The sequence below is a fragment of the Coregonus lavaretus genome, assembly GCF_964263955.1.
Source record: "Coregonus lavaretus genome assembly, chromosome: 18".
Taxonomy (NCBI): Eukaryota; Metazoa; Chordata; class Actinopteri; order Salmoniformes; family Salmonidae; genus Coregonus; species Coregonus lavaretus.
In genome coordinates, this window is record NC_140005.1 from 41,552,204 (window position 1) to 41,570,558 (window position 18,355).

The following is an 18,355-nucleotide window of genomic DNA, read 5'->3' on the forward strand; positions in this document are numbered from 1 at the left end:
CATGATATGAAAGGAAGTACGTAAATGTTGACAATATGTTGACATTACGTGATCACTGGCGAGACATTTACGCTCTTCTGTTTTGCTTTCATCCAGCTCGCCACGTTGCTATGTAGGTAGCTAGCATTTAGAGAACAACCGGTCTCTTTCCTAACTAGTCAAAGAGAGTCGTAGCAAAGATATTTATAACCAACCCAAGATAGTTCATTGTGTCGTTTTCAATGGAAGCAAATGAAGCATAGTGGGCAGAACAAACAAGGAGGTGCGCATTCTAGCATGTGTTTGTATTTCTGTTAGGGAATGCCTTCTCTGTGAAGTGCACCCTAACTCAATCCGCCCTTGCACTCCTAATAACCAACACAATTTCTTGAAACTTTGGCAAAGGGTCATGTCTACAAAACTTAGTGCACTCTGTTCGTAACAGATTATTGTTTTATGATTTTCTTCAATGACAAAAATTCCAAACGGACGCTTCAGATTTATACATCTGGTGAAACATCTGGCTCCTTGTTCTATCTGTGGTAGTAGTGTAGAGTAGAGTAGAATAGTTAGACTTACTGGAAGTAGCTGTGGAGCCAGAGTTGTTTCTGAGCTGTCTGGAAGCTGTAGGGTAGAGAGCCACCGGCTGGAATGAAAATTACACTGTTAGTTCATAAAACCTTTGTAACAATGTCATAAAGCCTTCATAACAACATCATAACGCTTCGATGATGCTGTCAAGAACTACAATACTACATTAAAGCCTTTGTGAAACTTTCATATTGCATTGATAACAATGTCATAGGACTACAATCCTGTCTGCACCTGGTTCTGATAACTACAGTAAAGCTTACTCACTCACAACACCACTGTAAGCTTTGAGGCAAGAGGACAGGAACAGGAGAAAGTGAGATAGTGTTGCAAGGTGTGAGTGTGGCTGAATCTTTACCTGGATACCCCTCCAGACTGGTCCTCACATCGTCCACTGACGGGTAGACCTGTGGAAGATGGAACACATGTTAGCACACCACGTATCAAATACCTGGGGAATATAGAAAAACATGTTCACCATGTATCAAATACCTGGCTGGGGAACAAAGAACAGGCTCACCTCACATGTAAATCAATCAGACCATAACCTCCTCATCCTCCAGGAAAGCAGCCATGTTTTGATCTTCACTAACGAGCTCCCAACAGAGAGTATATGACCAGTATATGACTGTATGACCAGATGAATACAGGGGTCTCTCTCTTCACTTTACGTATCGTAACCTCAACAACCCTCACAGTTAGAGTGAGTCACAAACGCACACACACAGACACATAGGAGTGTGCAAGCTCACGCACACTTACAACATGCACACACACACTTAAGAGACACACACTAGGTAATAAATAGGCAAGGTTGAGCTAGGTCTGTCTATCTAGGCCTATTCTTAGACGGCATAATGTCTCTGTCTCTGTCCATCTGTCTGGTATGAAACAGTCACAGGGGGTGAGACTCAGTGTGGAGCCGTGACTTTCAGCTGACATTTGCTGAAAGATCCAGTAGAGACACCAATCAATGGGACACAGACCATCACAGGGACAAATTCTCTATTAACATCCCTAGGAAGACATTTTATTGAACTGCTGCATGGAAGTGATATAACATAGTGCCTTTGTGGTGTGACAAAGTGGGATTAAAATGGATTTGTACTTTTTTTCTCTACGACCTACAAAAAATACTCTAACATTAGTACAAAAAATATATATTATATATATATATATATATATATATATATATATATATATATATATATATATATATATATATATATATAGTGCCTTTGGAAAGTATTCAGACCCCTAGACTTCTCCCACATTTTGTCACGTTACAGCCTTATTTTAAAATGGATTTAAATAATAATAATCCTCAGCAATCTACACACAATACCCCATGATGACAAAGCAAAAACCTTCTCTTTTTTTTTGGCAAATGTATTAAAAATAAAAAACATACCTTATTTACATAAGTATTCAGATCCTTTGATATGAGACTCGAACTTGAGCTCAGGTGCATCATGTTTCCATTGATCATCCTTGAGATGTTTCTATAACTTGATTGGAGTCCACCTGTGATAAATTCAATTGATTGGGCATGATTTGGAAAAGGCACACAACTGTCTATAAAAGGTCCCACAGTTGACAATGCATGTCACATCAAAAACCAAGCCATGAGGCCGAAGGAATTGTCCGTAGAGCTCCGAGACAGGATTGTGTCGAGGCATAGATCTGGGGAAGGGTACCAAAAAATGTCTGCAGCATTGAAGGTCCCCAAGAACACAGTGCCCTCCATCATTCTTAAATGGAAGAAGTTTGGAATCACCAAGACTCCTACTAGAACTCGCCACCCAGCCAAACTGAGCAATCGGGGGAGAAGGGCCTTGGTCAGGGAGGTGACCAAGAACCTGATGGTTACTCTGACAGAGCTCTAGAGTTCCTCTGTGGAGATGGGAGAACCTTCCAGATGGACAACCATCTCTGCAGCCCTCCACTAATCAGGCCTTTATAGTAGAGTGGCCAGACGGAAGCCACTCCTCAGTAAAAAGGCACATGACAGCCTGCTTGGAGTTTGCCAAAAGGCACCTAAAGACTCTCAGACCATGAGAAACAAGATTATCTGGTCTGATGAAACCAAGATTGAACTCTTTGGCCTGAATGCCAAGCGTCATGTCTGAAGGAATCCTGGCACCATCCCTACGGTGAAGCATGGTGGTGGCAGCATCATGCTGTGGGGATGTTTTTCAGCGGCAGGGACTGGGGAGACTAGTCAGGATGGAGGCAAAGATGAACAGAGCAAAAGACAGAGATCCTTGATGAAAACCTTCTCCAGAGCGCTCAGGACCTCAGACTGGGGCGAAGGTTCACCTTCCAACAGGACAACGACCCAAAGCACACAGCCAAGACAACGCAGGAGTGGCTTCTGGACAAGTCTCTGAATGTCCTTGAGTGCCCCAGCCAGAGCCCGGACTTGAACCCGATCGAACATCTTTGGAGAGACCTGAAAATAGCTATGCAGCAACACTCCCCATCCAACCTGACAGAGCTTGAGAGGATATGCAGAGAAGAATAGGAGATACTCCCCAAATACAGGTGTGCAAAGCTTGTAGAGTCATACCCAAGAACACTCAAGGCTGTAGTCGCTGCCGAAGTACTGAGTAAAGGGTCTAAATAGTTATGTAAATGTTATATTTCAGTTTTTTATTTGTAATACATTTGCAAAAATGTCTAAAAACCTGTTTTTGCTTTGTCAATTAGGTTAGTATTGTGGAGTAACTACAATGTTGTTGATCCATCCTCAGTTTTATACAATCACAGCCATTAAACTGTTTTAAAGTCACCATTGGCCTCATGTTGAAATCCCTGAGCGGTTTCCCTTCCTCTCCGGCAACTCAGTTAGGAAGGACACCTTTATCTTTGTAGTGACTGGGTGTATTGATACACCATCCAAAGTGTAATTAATAACTTCACCATGCTCAAAGGAATATATTTAAAGTTAGCTTTTTTTTTTACCCATCTATCAATAGGTGCACTTATTTGCGAACCATTGGAAAACCTCCCTGGTCTTTGTGATTGAATCTGTGTTTGAAATTCACTACTCGACTGAGGGACCTTCCAGATAATTGTATGTGTGGGGTACAGAGATGGGGTAGTCATTACCAAATCATGTTAAACAATATTAAAACATTTCTGCTTTTCATTTTGTATTCTTTGTAGAAAATAATAATAATAACAATTCCACTTTGACATTATGGGGTATTGTGTGTATGCCAGTTAAAGAAAATCTAAGTTTAATCCATTTTAAATTCAGGCTGTAACACAACAAAATGTGGAAAAAGTCAAGGGGTGTGAATACTTTCTGAAGGCATTGTATACAACAATATTATAAAACTGCACATACCCTGATCACACAATGGTAATGTTTCTACATTATCATTTCAGTTATTTCCGAATCATGGTCGTGAATAATTGTTGATGTTCCTGAACGCTACAATACAAACACCATACAATAGGAGAATGACGATATGGAACATTGTGTTGTTGGTGCATTTGCAGTAAGTAGCCTACAGCAGTCACTTGTCTGCTTTCAATTTCATGTCCTTCCAAGGGAAGGACATGAACAGACTGGGACTGTTGTGCTTTGCATAATCACTAGTAAACAACAATATGTAGAACAGAGATGAAATATGCCGATATATTTCTGTCAGGTACTGTGGTGGGTTGGACAACAGGGGAAATGTCCTCACACACACACACAGATTGTGCCTGAGCTCGCACAAACAAGGAGACAAACATACAGCACGTACGCACACACCAACAACCAACCACCCAACGAGTCCACCCACGCCCTCTCTAACACACATATACACACACCTCGTCTGAATGCTAGTTTTAATGAAATCAGCGGGGACCCCGAGTTAATAAAGGCCAGGGGCATCATTTATAAATGGTGGCAAAATGTTACACAAAATATCTCCATGCACCATTTCTGAAAAGACTGCGCACGCACAAAAATATCTCGATTTATAAACTTGCCACATGCCATACATACACGTTTCCCGTTATAAATCCCACATACGTAAAACTGTGCTCGCGTGAACAAGCATTATAACTCCGCCTTAAAAACGCACATCATTCACCTTTTATGGTGACAATAACGCCTTTATTTTCTGTATACTTTGGAAATATTGGAATTAGGCCAAGACAGTATCTAAAGGCAATGGCAAACTTAATCAAATGTCTTTGGAGGTGTTAGCAGAATGTTTTCTTTTGCAGTGACATTTGTTGTATCTGATCGTTTCTGAACGACAAAAACAATAGCAAATTGTTGTGGACCTGTAAACAGATCGTTTGAATTCAATAATGTTTTGCATTTACTTTTTCCAAAACCTAAATATGCTGCACTGCCCATGAATTCTGAAACACTGTCTACTTGGAAACTACGGTAGAAGGGGGGGATGGAGAGAGAGAGAGAGAGAGAGAGAGAGAAAGAGAGTGATAGAGAGAGAGAGGAGAGAAAGAGAGCGAGAGAGAGAGAGAGAAAGAGAGTGAGAGAGGCGAGAAAGAGCGAGAGAGGAGAGAAAGAGCGAGAGAGAGAGGAGAGAAAGAGAGCGAGAGAGGAGAGAAAGAGCGAGAGAGAGAGAAAGAGCGAGAGAGAGAGAAAGAGAGCGAGAGACAGAGAGGAGAGAAAGAGAGCGAGAGAGAGAGAAGAGAAAGAGAGCGAGAGAGAGAGAGAAGAGAAAGAGAGCGAGAGAGAGGAGAGAAAGAGAGGGAGAGAGAGAGGAGAGAAAGAGAGGGGGGAGAGAGAGAGAGAGAGAGAGAGAGAGAGAGAGAGAGAGAGAGAGAGAGAGAGAGAGAAATAAAGAAAATAGACAGGAGAGAAAGAAGAGAGAGAGACACGCACAGGTGCAGATTCATTACTCTATGATAAAATAACACCCTTCCCAATTAGATGCATTCTGTCATCCTCTCACATAATCTTATAGTTCTGACTAGCAGGAAAAAGAGGGAATGAAAGGAAAGACATAGAGAAGATGCATTTGAGTGACAGTGTAGCAGACATTGGTTGGTTGAGTGCTGCTTAATGGTGTGTTGAGTGCTCCTCTAGCACAATGCTGTTCTTTTAACTTAGGCACCTAAGTCTTGAGTGGATACAGTAATTTTTATAATATTTGCAGGTGTGGTTTTAAAGCACTGTACTGCTACCAGTGATGTATATAAAGACTGGATTGCTGATGCTATGTATTGGCCATTGAGAAGCTTTGAAGCCACAAGTCGGCCATATTGGCACTCCCCAGCTGAAGCAGTCCACCATAGCAAGGACAAAATTAAATGTATTTAAGTATGTTGTTGTTGTACTGGGGACAGTAACATTAGTAATTTCCAAAAATTATACTTTAAGTAAAATGTTTTAATATATTTGTTCATGTTTTTTATATTTTTATATTTAGCTTACATAATATAATTTAAAAGTATTTATTAAGGCAGGGATGGGCAACTTTGATGGAGGTGGGGGCCACACAAAATTGGAACTCATCATGAGGGGCCGCGGTGGCTCGTGGGTCTGCGTACCCACATCCTTACCCACACAAGCAATTCTACTCACTTTGACATGGGGCTGAGAGAAACATTTTCAGTTTTAAAGCTAATTTCCTGCAATTCTACACATTTTGCCATAGGGTAGAGACAAATGTTTGCAGTTTTTATTATGATATAAGATGATCAATGGGCCCCCCCAGTCGGTAATTCGACCATGCTTACTACAATTTTAGATAGCTGGCCGCTAGACTAACTTACCAATCTAAAAGACAAATGCTGACATGGCAGGGCTCGACATTAAGGCTTGTCCGGGGCTATATAGATTTCAGTTGTCCGAATGGACAAGTAAAAAAAAAACAATATCAACCAATTACTCAAACAATTACCCCGCCAGTAAGATGGCGCCGACAGATATGTCAGCTCTGCTTCTAGCAACTTTGCAGTATTTTGTTTTGTTGTGTGTTATTTCATACATTATTAGCCCAGAAATTACATACAGCCGGAAATAACTTTTGGATATCAGAGCGGCGGTAACTCACCAGCATTACGACTTTCCCGAATTGGATCTTTTGTTCGTACCCACCAGGGCAATTTAAATGATTCCAGAGGCTGATCCAAAACGCCACCGGCAGAGAAGAGGTATTCTGAGTGGACTTCCAGTCCGACTCAGGAGGCGTGCACACCATCCACCGCTTCCGACTATATTACTCACTAATGTTCAGTCTCTGGATAATAAAGTAGACGAGCTCATGGCGAGGATCTCCTTCCAGAGAGACATCAGGGATTGTAACATACTCTGATTCACGGAAACATGGCTCTCTCAGGATATACGGTCTTCGTCCATACAGCCATCTGAGTTCTCAGTACATCACAAAGACAGGAATAAAGAACTCTCCGGGAAGAAGAAAGGCAGGGGTGTATGTTTCATGATTAACTACTCATGGTGTGATTGTGATAACATACAGAAACTCAAGTCCTTTTGTTCACCCGACCTAGAATACCTCACAATCAAATGCCGACCGTATTCCCTCCCAAGATAATTCTCTTGGGAGGTAATATATACAGCCATGTATATTCCCCCTCAAGCCGATACCACGATGGCCCTCAAAGAACTACACTGGACTTTATGCAAACTGGAAACCACATATCCTGAGGCCGCATTTACTGTAGCTGGGGATTTTAACAAAGCACATGAGGAAAACGCTACCGAAGTTCTACCAACACATTGACTGTAGTACTCGCTCTGAGAAAACATTGGACCATTGCTATTCAACTTTTCAAAATGCCTACAAGGCCCTCCCCCACCTTCCCTTCGGCAAATCTGATCACAACATTTTGCTCCTCCCTTCCTATAGGCAGAAACTCAAACAGGAAGTACCCGTGCTAAGGTCTATTCAACGCTGGTCTGACCAATCGGAATCCATGCTTCAAGATTGTTTTGATCACGCCGACTGGGATATGTTCCAGGTACCCTCCGAGAATAACATTGACGAATACACGGATACGGTGACGAAGTTCATCAGGAAGTGTTTAGGAGATGTTGTACCCACAGTGACTATTAAAACCTACACAAACCAGAAACCGTGGATAGATGGCAGCAGTCGCGCAAAACTGAAAGCGCGAACCACCGCATTTAATCATGGCAAGGTGACTGGGAATATGGCCGAATTCAAACATTGTAGTTATTCCCTCCGTAAGGCAATCAAACAGGCAAAACGTCAGTACAGAGACAAAGTGGAGTCGCAATTCAACGGCTCAGACACGAGACGTATGTGGCAGTGTCTACAGACAATCACGGACTACAAAGGGAAACGACGTCTTGCTTCCGGACAAGCTAAACAACTTCTTCACCCGCTTTGAGGATAACACAGTGCCACCGACGCGGCCCACTACCAAGGACTGTGGGCTTTCCTTCTCCATGGCCGACGTGAGTAAGACATTTAAGCGCGTTAACCTTCGCAAGGCTGCCGGCCCAGACGGCATCCCTAGCCGCGTCCTCAGAGCATGCACAGATCAGCTGGCTGGAGTGTTTACGGACATATTCAATCTCTCCCTATTCCAGTCTGCTGTTCACACTTCCTTCAAGATGTCCACCATTGTTCCTGTACCCAAGAAAACAAAGGTAACTGAACTAAATGACTATCGCCCCGTAGCACTCACTTCTGTCATCATGAAGTGCTTTGAGAGGCTAGTTAAGGATCATATCACCTCTACCTTATCTGACACCCTAGACCCACTTAAATTTGCATACCGCCCCAATAGATCCACAGACGATGCAATCGCCATCACACTGCCCTATCCCATATGGACAAGAGGAATACCTATGTAAGAATGCTGTTCATTGACTATAGCTCAGCAATCAACACCATAGTACCGTCCAAGCTCATCATTAAGCTCAGGGTCCTGGGTCTGAATCCCGCCCTGTGCAACTGGGTCCTGGACTTCCTGACGGGCCACACCCAGGTGGTGAAGGTAGGAAAAAACACCTCCACTTTGCTGATCCTCAACACAGCCCCCTCCTGCACTCCCTGTTCACCCACGACGCCTCCAACTCAATCATCAAGTTTGCAGACGACACAATGGTAGTAGGCCTGATTACCAACAATGACGAGACAGCCTACAGTGAGGAGGTGAGGGCCCTGGGAGAGTGGTGCCAGAAAAATAACCTCTCACTCAACGTCAACAAAACAAAGGAGCTAATAGCGGACTTCAGGAAACAGCAGGGGGAGCACGCCCCATCCATATCGACGGGACCGCAGTGGAGAAGGTGGAAAGCTTCAAGTTCCTTGGCGTACACATCACTGAAAACCTGAAATGGTCCACCCACACAGACAGTGTGGTGAAGAAGGCGCTACAGCGCCTCTTCAACCTCAGAAGGCTGAAGAAATTTGGCTTGGCACCTAAAACCTTCACAAACTTTTACAGATGCACAATTGAGAGCATCCTGTCGGGCTGTATCACAGCCTGGTACTGCAACTGCACCGCAGGGCTCTCCAGAGGGTGGTGCGGTCTGCCAAACGCATCACCAGGGGGAAACTACCTGCCCTCCAGGACACCTACAGCACCCGATGTCACAGGAAGGCCAAAAAGATCATCAAGGACAACAACCACCCGAGCCACGGCCTGTTCTCCCCGCTATCATCCAGAAGGCGAGGTCAGAACAGGTGCATCAAAGCTGGGACAGAGAGACTGAAAAACAGCTTCTATCTCAAGGCCATCAGACTGTTAAATAGCCATCACTAAGCGGCGTCCACCCAGTTACGCAACCCTGCACCTTAGAGGCTGCTGCCCTATATACATAGACTTGGAATCACTGGCAACTTTAATAACGGAACACTAGCCACTTTAAGAATATTTACATATTTTTCTTTACTCAACTCCTATGTATATACTGTATTCTACTGTATTTTAGTCTATGCCACTCCGACATTGCTAATATTTATATATTTCTTAATTCCATTCTTCTACTTTTAGATTTGTGTGTATTGTTAGATACTACTGCACTGTTGTAGCTAGAAACACAAGCATTTCGCTACACCCGCAATAACATCTGCTAAATATATGTATGTGACCAATACAATTTGATTAGATTTGATCAGGCAGCGGCGCTAACGCAGTGCACAGCAGGGCAGTGTATGGTTGACATTCTGAGTAAATTGCCTATATACCTATTTTAATAAAAATGTTAGATTTACACAAAGCAAGAGAAAAATGTAGACAGAGGTAAGAGTCTCACCAAAGCAGCGCAAAATATCCGGTCAGAGAATGTTTTTTCTTTCTCTCTCTCGAATGTCGGATGATCTGGGCCAATAGCCGAAGTCTATTTTTATAGCGGACACTCGTGTCTTATTTTCGTAGAAACCCAAATGTCTATTTTCTCTCCATTTTATATGAATATGACATGGCCTTTTAAGCCACTTTGAGTTTAATGCATGCTAGATTTCTCCTGCCGCGTTATTTCATGATCAAACAATAAAATGAATCTAACAGAGGCTCTCTCAGAAAGTTTTAAGTTGTTTTTGAATAACCCAGAGACATGGGAGGTCTAAGGTAATAATGAGAGAGATAGAAGAAACAATAGCAAGATATAAAATCAAATGAGAAATTTGAACAAACCTTACATTTGAGCAAAGCATTATAGCACAGAAATGATGCATGCGAATCCAGAAAAAATATCCTTCCTTGCCATAGCGAACCAGATGGCCAAAAGCCTAATCCTACTAACTGAAATATCATAAAAGCATTAAGACAAATTAAAGTTATGAAGAGTATTTTCCAAACTATTCTAATAAAAAGAGTTTAATGTCCTAAAGTTGCAGCATTTCAGAATAATAATTATGAAAATCTGAGTCTATGCTATTCTCATTCACAGATTTATTTTGAATGACAAATATTTTAGGCCACAATAAGTGAAATTGAGCAAATAATACAAAGAAGGAGAAATCTAGTGAGGACTCAAAAGAAAACGTAGGCTACAGCTGAGAAAAGCTTATGAAAGAAATGTGTAGTTGGCATAGGCCTATTTCCATATTATTCTAGCAATGCGCAACCTACCTACAACGCATATAGTAGCCTAGGCCAATAAGAGAGGAGGATGAGGAAAAAATGTGAATCAATTTATAAATATGCAGTTCTGAGGACAGCAGAGTTACTCTGTAGCCCATGATGATTTACAACCCATCACAAGATGCACAGCCAGCAAGGGTTACTTGCACCATCTACTTTTTATGTACAATATTTTGGATGGCCACTAGGGGGGCGATAACATTGTCTATGGCCAATAGGGGGCGATAACATTGTCTATGGCAGGGGTGTCAAACTCATTCCATGGAGGGCCGAGTGTCTGCTGGTTTTTGGTTTTTCATTTCAATTAAGACCTAGACAACCAGCTGAGGGGAGTTCCTTACTAATCAGTGACCTTAATTCATCAATCAAGTACAAGAAAGGAGTAGCACCCAATATCAGTCATCTACTCTATTTATTATTTATGCATAGTCTCTTTAACTCTACCTACAAGTCTAGGTCCAAAAGGCTTCTTAACAGCTTCTACCCCCAAGCCTTAAGACTCCTGAACAGCTAATCATGGCTACCCGGACTATTTGCATTGTCCCCACCACACCACACCCAACCCCACCCCCCTCTTTTACACTGCTGCTACTCTGTTTATTATCTATGCATAGTGACTTTAACTCTACCCACATGTACATATTACCTCAATTACCTCGACTAACCGGTGCCCCCGCACATTGACGCTGTACCGGTACCCCCTGTATATAGCCTCCCTACTGTTATTTTATTTTACTGCTGCTCTTTAATTATTTTTTATTTTATTTTTTACTTTAGTTTATTTAGTCAATATTTTCTTAACTCTATTTCTTGAACTGCATTGTTGGTTAAGGGCTTGTAAGTACGCATTTCACTGTAAGGTCTACACATGTTGTATTTGGCGCATGTGGCAAATAAAATTTGATTTTATTTGATTTTTAGTGTATATATAAATCGTTGACTGCCACCAGGGCCAGCTCTAGCCTTTTGGGGGCCCTAAGCGAGATTTTGTTGGGGGGGCCCCCACCTCGCTGGCAAAACATTTTAGTGGCCCCCTTCTTGACGGAGGAGAGAAAATGTTGCCGTTTAAAAGCAAGTTTTCTGTAATTCTACACATTTTGCCAAGGGGTGGAGCGAACATTTTGAAACTTTATAACTAATGTCAAGCAATTTTACACGTTTTGCCATCGGATGGAGAGACATTTTTGCAGTTTAAAAGCTAATTTCCTGCAATTCTGCAAATTTTGCCATGACTTATGCCATGTTAATATGATATCTGATTGAGAGTGACTAACACAATCAAATGGGGGCCCCCTGGAGGTCAGGGCCCCTGGGCACGTGCCCTGCATCCCTGGTCTGTAATTTGGCCATAATTACTACAAGGTTTAGATGGCTGGCTAGACTAACTTACCAATCTAAAAAAAAATTGCTGACATGGGCTAATTGAGTGACTGTCAGTGACTGACATAACTAGAGAAAAACTGTTGATGCACAACCAAATTTCGCAACTGCCCCTTGTGTATACTTCTATATAAACTTTCAACAGTCAGTTGAGACCCTGACTGAGTCCCCCCCAAAAATGTTTTTCTTTTATTTAAAAAAATGGAGACCGCTTAAATAATAATAATAATAATAATAATAATAATATGCCATTTCGCAGACGCTTTTATCCAAAGCGACTTACAGTCATGTGTGCATACATTTTTACGTATGGGTGGTCCCGGGGATCGAACCCACTACCCCTGGCGTTACAAGCGCCATGCTCTACCAATTGAGCTACAGAGGACCATGCCCCTGATTGCCACCCTCTCCAGAGTGGCCAGTTAGAGACGACAGATTTACAGTGGCAGGTTTTTGGAACGTACCAACTAAGTATACACAGAGGGGGACTAGTACAGTATGGGTGTTTTATAGAACGTACCAAGTGCATGGGGGGATCTGGGCGAAGAGACGATTTGCCCAGGGTGGTCAGGGTGCGCTGGAACTCCCCTGCCAACCACTTGGTCTTGTCCAATCCCATGGAGCCGATGCTGGAGAACTGACCAATGACGGGCCACTTCTCTTCGTTGGGGATGGGCCGTGTGTGGTCGTGCAACAGCTATACAGAGAGAGACACAGAGAGAGGGTCAAAACTGAGGAAAACACGTGTTAATGCTGGGCTGGAACAAAAGCCTGCATACACAATGCAGCCATCCAATCCCGGTATAGAGCATTTGAAAATGTCACAACTATTTCATCTGAGAATGTATAAGATAGAAGTAAAAGAAGAACTCTTACTTTTCTCAACCTCAGGTGACCCCACCTCTCCATGTCTGAGCCCAGGTACCTCCCTGGAGTAGAACCTATCAGATACACCCTTAGGAGGAGAGAGGAGGAGCTGTCAACATCTCAAATGTTCAGTTGGCATGAAGTGGGAACACCCCCCAAAATGATTTATTATGGACAAGGTAGTACCTAATCTGTGTCAAATGTTTTCTGCCAATTGAACATGATCATCGTTTAACATAGTCTCACCTGGTCTCAGACAGGTCATGCTCTCTGATCCTCTGGATCCAGTCGGTGAGTTCGGGGGCACGATAGGCCCCCAGGTACTCCAGGAGGTCCCGCTTGAAAAGGGTGGGAGACTCCCCCGCAGTCTCTGGACTCCCCTCGGGTAACCGTAAATACAGAGGACTCATCCACAACCTGAGACACACACGCAGAGAGATACTGTCACAATTCAACATCTGTTAAATATTACTGCACACAATACAATAACACAACCCCTAGTCATCAGTGTTCTGATGTATCCCCATGAGCCTACATTTACCCTCAATGACGTGTTTTTCATTCATCATTCTAACTAAATAAAACACAGCAAGACAATCTCACAACATCAACACACCCTGCATAATATTCCTTTAGTCATTTGTCATCCACAGCATGACAGAGGCTGAAAGCCAGGGTGGAGTGACAGACATCGCAGGCGTGTGTGATGTGACCCCAATGACGGGGCAGGCTGCTACAAAATAAAACAGGACGGAACTCATAATTTTTTTTTTGGGGGGGGGGGTAGAAGGATTACTTTATCCTATCCCAGGTATTCCTTAAAGAGGTGGGGTTTCAAATGTATCCGGAAGGTGGTGAGTGACTCCGCTGTCCTGGCGTCGTGAGGGAGCTTGTTCCACCATTGGGGTGCCAGAGCAGCGAACAGTTTTGACTGGGCTGAGCGGGAACTATGCTTCCGCAGAGGTAGGGGAGCCAGCAGGCCAGAGGTGGATGAACACAGTGCCCTCGTTTGGGTGTAGGGACTGATCAGAGCCTGAAGGTACGGAGGTGCCGTTCCCCTCACAGACACCAGGAACCCCTTCTAGGTAGATGCCAAAACCAGACATATACTACAACCATTTCAACACGATGATCAGATAGAGATAGAGTGTAAAAGCGAATGTGATTTTGAGAGTGTGTGTGTGTGTGTATTAAATGAGGGATGATGTGAAGGAGGAGAGACAGGTAGGGAAGAGAGAGTGAGAAACCATATTCAGGTAAGGGATGAGTTAGCCAAACTATAGTTCTGTAATGGCTGCTCTCTCTGTTAGAGTCTCTCTAATGGATCTGGTTTCAAGGGTTAGGGAGAGGTGGAGTAGAAAGGAAATTACCTCAGGGGGATCACCTGAATGAAAGAATAAAACAAAAATGGGATGATTACATCTCTACTGTTAGTGTAAGAGATGGACATTAAAAAGAGATGAACTGCAGAGATATTGAATAGGCCTATGTGTTTCTGTAAAATAATCAGTGCAGGTTCCTATGAAAGGATTGGGACTTGGCCATGAAACTTGTGCCCGTTACTATTTGGGTATAAAATGCGCCTCATTTCAGCTTGCTGCGTGAGTTGTCATGGAAACCAAGAGAAAATGTGTTATTAACGTGGGAATGAATACACATCACGACGACAGCTATTCAACTCAGATATGAGACCAATGTTGTTGTTTTGTTAAGCGCAAACCACAAACTAACAACTTTAAAGACACCTGGTTCTCCGGTAATGCAAGAACTAGAGCAAAAACAGGAAATCAATAACTTAGTAATGAATCAACAATAAAATTATGAAGTTTAAGTTCACTTTATCTCAACTGGGAGAGTAGAAACTGTAACCTAGCATAGCATTCAGTCTAGTTTAACCAGACTATAGAAACGGTAGTCTTCAAACATGGCCACTGTCTGAGACTCACCCCTGTGTTTTCTGGTACCAGTCTGCTCTGATCATGTTGGAGGTAAGGATGACCACTCTGAAGCCTTCCTCGTACCACAGCAACATCATTTTCCTGTCAACACAAGATGGAAGACACATGTCAATTGAAGACACACTATACACAAACGTGCACGCAGATGCACACACATACATACATACAACCACACAGGCAACATACAACAACTGAACCACAACAACATGCAACTTCAAGGTGGTCATCTGTAGCTCAATTGGTAGAGCACGGCACTTGTAACGCCAGGGTAGTGGGTTCGATCCCCGGGACCACCCATACGTAAAAATGTATGCACACATGACTGTAAGTCGTTTTGGATAAAAGCGTCTGCTAAATGGCATATTATTATTATTATATTCAAGAGACTTTGCTGATTTGTATTCTGTATTTATCCAGTGAATCTGATTAAGATGCAACACCATCTTCACTGCTCTGTTTTGAATAATGTATCTCATGTATTATCAATGTACTGTATTATCAAACTCCTGAAACCTTACCTAACCTCAGCAGGTGAATCCACCATGCCTATCCAGGGTCATTCATACAATCTATCATGTAGCATTAATACACAGTAATAGCCCTTATAGAACGAAGAGAGTATATCATTCCACCACATCAGTATTCTGAGGGAGATAAACACTAAGTGCATTTTAGCTAGCAGGGCAATTTCACGCCAGGATGGCCAAAAGATATTCATGATGTTTTGGATTTTCCTGAAATAAAATTCTATGTAAGGTCCTTCGTGGGAAGAATGTTTGGCATACCTTCAATGTTGGTATCCAACATTATTATTGAAAAACAATTGATTCAAGTTTAAGAACATGTGTGACCTTTTGGCCTTACCCAGGCCTTACACAAAAATGAGTCTATAGATGCTACAAAGCCAGTTTTGGTGTCATTTGAAACCTTACCGTGTGCTCTGAAATATGAGTAGTGTTTAAAATATTTAAGGACAATTAAAAATATAAACGTAAATATCTCAAAAGTACCCTTTTTTATTTTGTTCATTTTGAGACATAATGTGTTAAACAATATACTCTACAAGCACATCAAATTTCCAGAGTGGACTCTCTTTAAACATATAATTTCGCATTATAGGCCATTAACCAATCACAGCCCTCCTTTAGTATTGCAAATTCAGCAAATCACCAGCAGAGGGAATTTCCTTTGAATCCATTTTCCCATTCACTGTGTTGGTGGTGCTCATAAAATGTATATGATAACTTATTTGCCATTCTGGCATGGAAATGCCCAGCAGTTTAATGTGTTGAAACTCTATTGACCTGAAGGAGCTGAAGGTAATGAAGACTTACGATTCACAGACATTGGTTTGGTGTTTATCCAGGTTTGAAAAATATACCATTTAGAAACTCCAGGCAGCGGAATATATTAATGTCAAACACTCCTACAGAGACCCTGTGTTAAGAGGATTTGAAAAACCTTTCCATTAAGCTCTGGGAGGAAAACCTTTTCATTATTCAATAATTTTGAGTGAGTGAGTGAGAGAGTGAGAGAATGAGAGCGAGAGAGAGAATGCTCCTCTGATTGGTCATCTCGTTGTGTTTGTGACTGTGTGTATGTACCTCTCTGTGTACACTACAGTTCAAAAGTTTGGGGTCACTTAGAAAATAAAAACACCAGTCTTAATGTCAACAGTGAAGAGGCGACTCCGGGATGCTGACCTTCTAGGCAGAGTTGCAAAGAAAAAGCCATATCTCAGACTGGCCAATAAAAATAAAAGATGGGCAGTCTGAGACATGGCTTTTTCTTTACAACTCTGCTTAGAAGGTCAGCATCCCGGAGTCGCCTCTTCACTGTTGACGTTGAGACTGGTGTTTTGCGGGTACTATTTAATGAAGCTGCCAGTTGAGGACCTGTTAGGCACCTGTTTCTCAAACTAGACACTAATGTATTTGTCCTCTTGCTCAGTTGTGCACGGGGGCCTCCCACTCCTCTTTCTATTCTGGTTAGAGCCAGTTTGCGCTGTTCTGTGAAGGGAGTAGTACACAGCATTGTACGAGATATTCAGTTTCTTGGCAATTTCTCGCATGGAATAGCCTTTATTTCTCAGAACAAGAATAGACTGACGAGTTTGAGCCATTTTGAGCCAATAATCGAACCCACAATTGCTGATGCACCAGATACTCAATTAGTCTCAAGAAGGCCAGTTTTATTGCTTCTTTAAAATCAGCACAACAGCTGTGCCAACATAATTGCAAAAGGGTTTTCTAATGATCAATTAGCCTTTTAAAATGATAAACTTGGATTAGCAAACACAACGTGCCATTGGAACACAGGACTGATGGTTGCTGATAATGGGCCTCTGTACGCCTATGTGCAGTTGAAGTCGGAAGTTTACATACACCTCAGCCAAATACATTTAAACTCAATTTTTCACAATTCCTGACAATTAATCCTAGTAAAAATTCCCTGTCTTAGGTCAGTTAGGATCACCACTTTATTTTAAGAATGTGAAATGTCAGAATAATAGTAGAGAGAATGATTTATTTCAGCTTTCCCAGTGGGTCAGAAGTTTACATACACGCAATTAGTATTTGGTAGCATTGCCTTTAAATTGTTTAACTTGGGTCAAACGTTTCGGTTAGCCTTCCACAAGCTTCCCACAATAAGTTGGGTGAATTTTGGCCCATTCCTCCTGACAGAGCTGGTGTAACTGAGTCAGGTTTGTAGGCCTCCTTGCTCGCACACACGCTTTTTGAGTTCTGCCCACAAATTTTCTATAGGATTGAGGTCAGGGCTTTCCAATACCTTGACTTTGTTGTCCTTAAGCCATTTTGCCACAACTTTGAAAGTTTGCTTGGGGTCATTGTCCATTTGGAAGACCCATTTGTGACCAAGCTTTAACCCATTTTCCTCCAAACATAACGATGGTCATTATGGCCAACAGTTCTATTTTTGTTTCATCAGACCAGAGGACATTTCTCCAAAAAGTAAGATCTTTGTCCCCATGTGCAGTTGCAAACCGTAGTCCGGCTTTTTTATGGCGGTTTTGGAGCAGTGGCTTCTTCCTTGCTGAGCGGCCTTTCACGTTATGTCGATATAGGACTCGTTTTACTGTGGAAATTAATACTTTTGTAACCGTTTCCTCCAGCATCTTCACAAGTTCCTTCACTGTTGTTCTGGGATTGATTTGCACTTTTCACACCAAAGTACATTCATCACTAGGAGACGGCAGGTAGCTTAGTGGGTAAGAGCGTTGTGCCAGTAACCGAAAGGTCGCTGGTTCTAATCCCCGAGCCGACTAGGTGAAAAATCTGTCGATGTGCCCTTAAGCAAGGCACTTAACCCTAATTGCTCATGTAAGTCGCTCTGGATAAGAGCGTCTGCTAAATGACTAAAATGTAAAATGTAAAATGAGACAGAACGCGTCTTCTTCCTGAGCGGTATGACGGCTGCGTGGTCCCATGGTGTTTATGCTTGCGTACTATTGTTTGTACAGATGAACGTGGTACCTTCAGGCATTTGGAAATTGCGCCCAAGGA

General features: G+C 42.4%; 1 protein-coding gene across 1 annotated transcript in view; it reads right to left on the reverse strand.

Annotated features, from left to right (window-relative positions):
- Positions 1 to 18,355, reverse strand: part of tdp1 (tyrosyl-DNA phosphodiesterase 1) — an 84,258-nt gene that overhangs the window by 54,657 nt on the left and 11,246 nt on the right. The window contains exons 7-12 of the mRNA XM_084181502.1: positions 14,820 to 14,912; positions 13,120 to 13,290; positions 12,883 to 12,961; positions 12,527 to 12,703; positions 929 to 977; positions 559 to 625 (exon numbers count right to left, since the gene is read on the reverse strand). Of these exons, the coding sequence (XP_084037628.1) occupies positions 559 to 625; positions 929 to 977; positions 12,527 to 12,703; positions 12,883 to 12,961; positions 13,120 to 13,290; positions 14,820 to 14,912 (636 nt within the window). The remainder of the gene's footprint in view (positions 1 to 558; positions 626 to 928; positions 978 to 12,526; positions 12,704 to 12,882; positions 12,962 to 13,119; positions 13,291 to 14,819; positions 14,913 to 18,355) is intronic.